Source organism: Cottoperca gobio, chromosome 19 (genome assembly GCF_900634415.1).
Source record: "Cottoperca gobio chromosome 19, fCotGob3.1, whole genome shotgun sequence".
Taxonomy (NCBI): domain Eukaryota; kingdom Metazoa; phylum Chordata; class Actinopteri; order Perciformes; family Bovichtidae; genus Cottoperca; species Cottoperca gobio.
Genome location: NC_041373.1, coordinates 10,309,487 through 10,318,914, shown reverse-complemented (window position 1 = coordinate 10,318,914; position 9,428 = coordinate 10,309,487). Strand labels below are relative to the sequence as shown.

The following is a 9,428-nucleotide window of genomic DNA, read 5'->3' as shown; positions in this document are numbered from 1 at the left end:
TAAGATACATGAGGCTTTCTTGTTTCTGATAGAAACTCAGATGGAACCACATTCTACGTTTAGTAAAAGCAAGATTTCTTGTTATAGAAATTCTGGGCCACTTCTCATTATTACATCTTGTTTATGCCACTTATGATTATTATTATGTTGTTGTTGTTTCTCATTAGTTGTATTTCCCTGTTTAATTCTAAAATTCTTATTAAGATTGTTTTCTATTTGATCATTCTTTAGTATTGGATATTAAAATCTTTTCCCATCACCATTAAATCCTGATTAAATCCTTGAATATAAAGTAAAAAACTTTCCAGCATGTTATAACTAAAGATTATGTACATTTCCAGATGGCTATGATGGGATTAAGAAATGGAGAGCCTGTTCTATATACTGTATCATGTTCTGTTCAATTTATGATGGAAACACTTCATGTTACACCTTTTTATTTCTGTCTTTATGCGTCATGACATTTGAATGAGGTGCCTTCGCTAGATAATTAGTTAATTTGACGAATGATTAAATAGAACTCCGTTTAAAGAAGAAAAAACACTGTTCAAACCCACAGATCCTTATTTTAAATTCTAGTCAAGATTTAGTAAGGACATTTTCCACAAATACCAAATCTATCATGCTAAATTACATGGAGATGTGTATACAATGGACATCTGTAATTCTCCATTTGATGTAAAAGTTCATATGTTAAATAACAATCAGTCATGTGTCGTTAATCTGCCATGCTGTAGCTCCAGTGTACTCATTTATTGACAGAATATTTAATTGTCGAAAAAAAAAAAAAAAGGGATGTTCCTACCCAAAATGCAATTCTAGTACTCGTCAAAAATGAAAAATGATTTTGTAAAATCATCAGGGTCAAGCTCAACTTTTCTGACTTTTGTTTTATTTTATGTTCCTCATAAAAAGGGTAGAGGGAAAGACACAGAAGAAAATAATAAGGATGGATTGCCTCTCTTAAAAATCTAGCGTCAGCGTCCTCAAGATACATACATGATTGACAGCTTTGACTGTGAAGAACCAGCAGGACGGCCGATCCAGTTGTGGAATTGCTGAAACCTTTGTTTTAGATAATGAAATGGGAGATGTGACCAAATGACAGCGGAGTCTCAGGTTCACTCTCCCTCTGCGTCGTCGTCCACCCCCCCCCCCCCCCCCCCCCGCTCTCTCTCTCTCTGCCGACCCCTTTATGACACATGTGAATAACAGAAAATGTTGTTCTTTGTTTATCCCATCGCCTCTCCTTGCCTCTCTAAAATGTGACATAAAATGCCCCCCGTTTTCTCGCTGACTGACTGCTCTTTCAAGGCGCTGAATGCTGCACTCACAACACAGTTTTATGAGATTGGCTTCTTGTTTTGGAGTGACGATAACACATCTGCTTCACAGCCTTGTTATTGCTCTGCCAGGCAACGACAGGCTGCAGGTTTGAGGCTGAACCACGTTTGTAAAGATTTGACCTTGGGAAATGCTAACCGTGTGTTTTTAGATTTGAACCCCAGGGTTAATGGCATTTGTTTAATAGATAGAACTCCTCTGGTTAGGTGACGTGTGCTGTATATGTGGTTGGAGTAGGCTTTACTGTTTTCTTTTTGTGTTTTTCCACAATGTGCTTATGTAAGCTTTGTTTCTCAGATGGATAAACCAGTGGCAGCGGACAAGTCACTCGAGTGACTCTATTGATTCCATTACCTCAAATACGAGCCCTCGGGGGACTCGTATTTGATGTCCTTGTCCCGCCTGCATGTATGCTAAACACAACGCTGAGGTTAAAGGAAGATACAGACCCAGTCCTCCATTTATTTTGCCCCTATCATATCAACGTATCTTGAGACAACAGTTCGTAACATATCTCACAAAAAAGTTTTCCTAATTTTTTTTCCGTTCTCATGCGAATGTCCAGCAACATGCGTCAATTTCCGCTCCATACCTACATGAAGTCTTTTAAAAACAAACTTCACTCTTTACAACTTAGTTAGGTTTAAGAAAAGAAAATAGTGGTTTGAGTAAAATAATTAGGCTTGGCCGATATTAAATTCCCCCTACTAACGATGTACTAAATTAACATCCAAAAAAAAAGCTGAAGAGAGAGAGAGAGATGCATAAAGATATAAATATATATGGACTGGAGACTCATATGCTGCAATACCCAGGCAAGCAGGGTCTGGGCAAACCAAATAACATTGCGTCATTTTTTATTTAACACTTGTTGTCTACTTATTGACTTAAAGACAAGGAGGCTTCACAAGTTTTATCAAAAACAATCACTGCATGGGAATTAACCTCTTGTGTACATAATGTGTCCATAATGTGTCCCTAGTTAATCGATGACAGATTGTGTCATTCTAGCCTACCTGTTCTGCCCTCCCAAGTACATTTTAAGAATGGGAGACCGTGGGTAAAGCCTTAAAGAAAGAGAGAGAGACTGAATATAGCGACACAATCATAACAGGCATTGCATACTGGAATATTGTTCTGTTATCGTGGACACGTCAGGACCATTATCGTTATACTACGGAAGTGGCGTTGCTTAAGTGCGGAAGTTATGCCACAAATAAATCAATTCTGTTTTCACACGGGACACAAACGGAGGTCTGGTGTGTTTTTGAACCCATCCGTCCACCCCAACTAGATTGCATACCAATTACAGTGCAATACGTTTCGCAGGTCTATCTACGAACAGTTTATGAGAACGCTTTTGTCCTTGGCTGAGGTAGAAAAGCGAAGAGAAGACATGAAACGTACAACACTTGCGCTCCTCCTATTACAGACAAAGCATTTCTATTATTTTTTCCAATCATCCCTCTATGGCGGCTTCAACCAGGAAGAGTGGAGGAGGTGTACAGAATGTAACCGCAGCGTCCCCACTCCCAGTCGCGGCCCTCGTTTCATGTTGCCCCCTCCTCACTATCACCACAGTAACTAAGAAAAGCAGATCAGACATATGAAAAATGTATTCATTAGAGAACACAAATGTCATCTTACATCTGAATCGGTAATTAATTGCGATGATGTATGATTGATTATGTGATCTTGTCACATCCTCTTGAATAACATTTTAATGGACACGTCCCTTCTGTGATAGGACACTGTACAAATATTACCACAATACATGATCTAATGCACCTAAACGCCTATTGTTCTCCAACTACTGACTCTCATATTACATACAGATGCAACTTTCATTTCAGTAGCCTCTCCAATCTTGCCTCCTGAGTGCATTCATCCCTGCAGAGTACTTTTAGAGTGTTGAGTGTCATAGCAGTATGGAACCGAATTACTAGATGGTGAAGAGAGCCGTCAATTTATTGTATCTTAGATCTCTCGGCAAATCCTGAAAAGGAAAGTTTCTGCCTGACAGCCCGATATGATTTGTCAGCTGCACTGCCCCAGCAAGTCTGCGAGTGAGAAGCAACGCTGAGAAGGTGCCGAGCAGATCCGTCAGCGAGAGTCTGTCCCCATCTGCTGCAGTCTTTTGGGCTTTTCATCAAACGTATGTACAAAGATGGCTCGAAGTCTGTCCACACAAAAAAATAAGTGTCTTAGACTATAAGGCGGGTTGAAACTAAGTAAAGCTCAGCATGCTTGTCGCGCAAATTAGATCAGGGTGATATAATGTCAACATTTTGATGGATGGGGTTAAAAAATGATCGAAATATCAACTTTTAAGGTGCCAGCAGTTTGTTTTGATAAAGTTGGTCTCCAACAGCAATATTTAAAGCTGGCCATTATTAGCCATCTGGACATTGTACATCAACGCATTATTAACTTCTAGAATCCCCTTCATGCTCCAGTCCGTCCACACGATCTGCCTCACCGACAATGGGCAATAGTCAGTAACATCTATTTCCTTTGCAGTGAATGATGTATGCTTGGAATTGGACAAGTGGCCTCTGCTCAATGGGGTTCCCTGTGTAAATTAAGGTGTGTGTTCAAGGAAGTATAATGCTTTGATGTATTAAGAGTGTGAAAGTGCTTCTTTTTTTAGTTTTTTTTAGCTCGTCTAAGTTGGATGCTGTCTGAATGAATGGCGGAACGGGTCACTTTCATGCATGGCTGCCCATGTTGTCCGTGGTTATTATTTATCCCCACTGTATGCATTCTGACATGTTTATCCGGACGTCACAATGCATTATGCCATAAATGCTGCTGAAGACGAAAATGTTGGGCGGATTGGCTGACCCGCCTGTCTGGCACCTTGTTGGCCTGATGTTGGAGCCAAGTGGGCTCACTGTTGAATCCTGCAGCAGTGGCCAAGTACCTTGCATGTGTCAGCTCTGCCTCCCTTTGAAAGGCCAGTGTGAAAAGTGCTCAAGTGCTGCAGCCTCTCTGTGGTGTGTGTGTGTGTAGTAGTGTGTGTGTGTTAGTGTGTGTGTTAGTGGTGTGTAGAGGAAACGGAGGTGGATAGATGGATTCACCCTCTCTGGTTCAGGTGCAATCGGACACAATACACTGTGTAATTATTGCTCCTATGAAACAACAGTACAGTACAGTTGTCTCAAAGTCGTCATCGATCAATAAGTTACATGATTTCTAAATATTTAGATGAATCAAATTTTCTTATTTTACAAAATGATGTTTTCCAAATGAATGAAAAAGTGTTTTAATGTTCTATTTAATTTAATTGAAGAGTTTTGTCTTATGTAACGAGCTAAAAGCCGAACACGGTTTATTGCATGTTATTACATTTATATTTGTACGTAATTGTACGTAAATAAGTTGTTTTGTAAGTGAGTTCTAGTAAAAAATATCTACATTTAGTTAAGGTTTATGTTTGTGTATTCTACAGCAAATACATCAGCAGAAGACACTTGTCCTCCAGCTAATTTATACATTTTTATATATTTGTATGTCTCCTCTTTTTCTTCCCAATACGAGACTATTGACGCAGTTTCACATTTTAATTATGCTCAGAAAATCACATCACTGGAAATTTTTGAATCTCCGCTGCAACAATGCTATTCTAATTCTACTTTATGTGAAGATACAAACCCTTGTGAGATCTTATTGTGTGCTGTCGGTTGCCTCTGCCAGCAAAAGAAACCCATCATCCTGTAGCTTCCATCATTGTGTGGATCACTCGAGTCTGTTTGAATAGGAGGAGTGTCTTCATCCCGCTCCCGATTAAATGGATAGTGACCGTGTGAGGCTTTCTGTGTGCTCGTGTAATTTCCGTTGTAATGAGCCAGAAAATTCATACTTCATCATGCCTGAAGCTAATAGAAAGAAAGAGGCAGTCTTTTTTGTCCCTTTTGGTCGTCCCCCTCCTCCTCATCATCTTCCTGTGTCAGTTTTCTCTCCTCCAGAGACGCGTTGAGGCTCCCGGTCTACGTCTCTAGAGACCGACGTGCCATTTCCCCACTGGCTTAATTAAAGTCTTAAAACAATGCTCTGTTTATGGGGCAACCCTTTACTAGTACAGCAAACATCAATTCTCGCTTCTTTGCCGTCAGGCGCTAAAGTGAGATGAATTATCAGAGAGATGCGAGCTACAGAGCAGCGTATGATGGATCTGGCCCTTCCCTCTAATCACCACTTTTTCATTTCCGCTAAGAATTCTGCCTCATTTGCCCTAAAGCCTAAGATGGATATGGAGGCAGGGGTTTTGGAAATCTGCAGCTTCTGGACATTGTGATAGATATCAATCGTGAAGTTCTCTGGTTATTGTTTAGCTTGAGCAATTGTTTGGGTAGATAAATGCTACAAAGATTGATGACGGGCTCAAGTGTTAAATGACTGACTTCCGTAAACATCTTGAGCATTTCTTTTTCTCCTGTGCTTCAGGTGCTTCATCATCTCCCGTGGAAGCTCAATGAGCGATCTGAAAATGATGGTTTGCTTTGCTCGTGTACTATTCGAGGTCATGAGCTTTGTCTCAAATTGCTCTCTTGGATCCCTTCATGACTCGTTAGGGCGCGCTTGTGCTTAGAAAATTACAACTTTGGACATTTATCATCATTCTGCATCATTACTGACAAGTGTGGTGTTGTTTCCACAATTTCACATCTATCTTTTGACATAGTATCAGTATTACTGCAATAGATTCATAAGGCATTGTGCATACTTATGGGGGGGGGGGATTTGTCTGCATCTCTCCCTCTAGTATCGCTCCTCTCTGCAGCTCACAAACCTCCGTCGCCCATCAGACTCGATAAGCCCCGCTTTCGTCCTCTCCAAACTCTTCTTTTCTTTCGCCTGCCTTATTTGATTTCCCACCGTCTTTCAGGCTTGAAAAAAATTAATCAAACGCATTGTCATGGTTACGCCACCAGGATTACCCCGGCAATAAAAGTGTGAGCCATAAGAGTTCTTCTTGTTCACTGGCCACTCCGATGGACCTGTGGAGTCAGCTGTATGACAGCGAGGACTATCGCATTAAGCACTTATCAACTGCAAGAGCTGGAAAGCAGCATACCTGAACCTATCCATTTTCCGTCATGCCCCACGTCTCTATTTCTCATATTAGCCCTTAACAGCTGGTGTGGCATGTGTTCCTGTTCCGCATTTAGACCTTAATCGCTGCACAGTGAAACGTCTGAATCCCTTTTTCAGGGAGAGATATCTTCCACTCCAAATCACGTCAAGCTGGAAGTATATCCAGATTCCACAACTGTATTTAATGTGCCATCAGGTTTTTGCCAGCTGACCCTACCGCCTCCAGCCGCAATACCTTTCGATGGGAAGCTTAAGATTCATGATTAACACGTTTCAGCAATAAAATCAATAGTGACATTGCTTGTTTGTATGCCTGTGTTGTTGGCAGTCTTGATTGAACGTTGGGAATAATCTGAAGGGGCTTACACTACTGTAATCAGCGCTGGTGCCTCATGGCAAGCCCCACACTGAGGCTTACAGCATGCTAAGTTTGCTCTGAAGGCCCCTTCTCTCGGGGATTTGTTCACAGCTCAAGAAATACAAAGAATGAACGATCGTGGGATACCCTTCCAGCTGATCTAAGTCTACGTGGTGAGCGGAGACGCTGCAAGAGGCGGCAATGACTTCTAAAGACTGCTGCCTACTTTGAATCCGTCGCTCATTTTATTTATTAAATTACTGCCCAATGTGGTGGGAATTGCCACGCCAGTCAGACTTCTGGATCTGGGAACTACGACTTCAATAACAAGTCTTTGAATAATACTGCTTCATGCTAAATCTTCCCCCAACTACACTAATGCCACGAGCCTACCTTTAACTCAGTGTCAGAGGTTATCCATATGCTTCTGATTAAGTAACGTCATCCTTTGTTCTCTAGTGCAGAGAATAAGACGTGACAGAAGCGTGACAGAAATGTGTCTTTTACACACTTAATACACACTTGTCTCTTTGGTGTTTTCTAATCAGATCTCTGTCTTAATTTGTTCTCCATCTTTTTTAATGCTGCAGAAGTGAGGCTTACATGCCCACCCAGATGAAATAGTCTTGCCCTCTGTGCTTGAGAAAAAAATCATTTCCATATTAATACAACATGAGTCACACTGCGAAGCGTCGCTGAAGGAGGGAAGTGAAGCGGCCATCGGCTCCACAAAGCAGAACGTTTTCATTAGGGATTGTTTTTGGTGTCTTGAGCATGATTTATCATATTATTACTGTTGATTTGGTAATTGCCATACTTATGAACAATAATAATTAACCTTTGTCTAAGGATATTATGACATGCTGTACTGGAAACTGAGCAGACTATAACCACAATCAGAATAACAGAATTGGAATGTGTGTGTGTGTGTGTGTGTGTGTGTGTGTGTGTGTGTGTGTGTGTGTGTGTGTGTGTGTGTGTGTGTGTGTGTGTGTGTGTGTGTGTGTGTGTGTGTGTGTGTGTGTGTGTGTGTGTGTGTTTTGGTGGGTCAAGCCTAATTACAGCTCAAGGAGAGCTTCTCCAGCGAAACAGAATGCCTTGTGAGATTAACTACTATGAAGCAGCTGAGTTATGTCAGCCACATGAGAGCTGCATTAACAGTCCTCACTTCACTGAGGTAGTCCCTGTCCAGATTAAAGTCCCAACCCGGGGTTTGTTCAGCTGATTAGTCGTGGAAAACGGGATGGCGTTATTGAGGTCTAATCTCACCGTAACTCAAAATACACGTCCGCTTTGCTCAAATTCACTCTGTTTCACAGACGACGTCAACAAACATAAACCTTTAACGTCTTAAAAACGTGTATAAAAGCTGCTTTGTGCATCTTTGTAAAGACGTATGCTTTCAGTCAAACATTGAAAAATAAATCAGTTACAGAGATATCAAATTGGAAAATATTCCTTTTGACCTTATTATTTCTTCCTTTTGAACTTTCTCTTTAGGTCATTGCTTTTGGTAGCTCAAGTTAAAGGCGCGTGTGTGTTCGTGCAAGGTCAATCTCAACCCTGTGATATACTCCAGGAGTTTCTCTGTTGGAGATAGACAAGTCACCTGTAACGCTTGTGCATCTCGATGTTTATCACACCTTGGATTTATTCATGCATGCTGAGACAAAGCAGTTTTAATTGCTTTCTCTTATCTTTAGTGCATTTTTCTTTGTTCAACTCGTCAAGGTAAAACTGTCTGGGAGAGTTCCAATAGTAATACTGTATGTTCTTAATCTTCAAAAGTATTTATGCAAATTCTGTAACTTATTGTTTCGGTGTATTATAATTAGCAGTGCATCTTTCGTTAGCGAAATAAATCCACTTACGACGTAATCTCTTTCCCATCTGTGTAAATCTTTGGTTCTAGTAGGAGTCTCTTGGTAGCTGATTATCATGATTCTCTGTATAAATTCCGCGCTGGATTCATCCACTCCTGTGATTTTCCACCTAACTGTCGACCTTAAACAAGCATCAACTCAATCCAGTCACACATGCAGTCGAGCAGGGCCCCTCCAAAACATATTTCAATACATTCCCAGTTCTTTTCTCCAAGTGTGCCTCGGCCTTTGTCCAGACATCACCGGCAGGACACTTGATGGCAGCGGCAACCTGTCTCCGCCAAGCCTAACACGCATTCGCCTTCCCTTATCTGCTCTCGGCTCATCTGCAGCACACGTACAGCGTGCTAACCAGAGCCGGGACGGCGCACTGTAAGGAGGCCAGCAGGTTAATGAGATCACCCACTGAGTGAGGGCGCCTCCTTTCTTCAAATCTGGGAGGCCAGGCCTGCTTCACTATTCACACCCAATCAACACAGCTAGTCCAGCATCCATCAAAATCACATGCACCGAGTCTTTCCGTCCTCAGCCTTCAATGTGAAGTTGATTGTGAATTGAATGGAGCTTCTCTTCTCTTCTCCAGGGGAGCTTCGTGGCCAGCATGACCGCCACTCTGAGGCAGATGGAAGACTATCATTACGCTCATCTGATCAGCACCTTTGGGAAGATAAGGAGTGATGTGGTGGTGAGTACACCTTACCACTGTGTCTACTAGATGAGACTCTTTGGGCTACATTGTCATGTAG

The 9,428-nt window shown here is 41.5% G+C and overlaps 1 protein-coding gene across 2 annotated transcripts in view; it reads left to right on the top strand.

The window, feature by feature from the left end:
- Positions 1-9,428, top strand: part of dock1 (dedicator of cytokinesis 1) — a 156,482-nt gene that overhangs the window by 94,557 nt on the left and 52,497 nt on the right. For both annotated transcript variants that reach the window (XM_029455855.1, XM_029455854.1), the window contains one exon: positions 9,266-9,367. In XM_029455855.1, the coding sequence (XP_029311715.1) occupies positions 9,266-9,367 (102 nt within the window). The remainder of the gene's footprint in view (positions 1-9,265; positions 9,368-9,428) is intronic.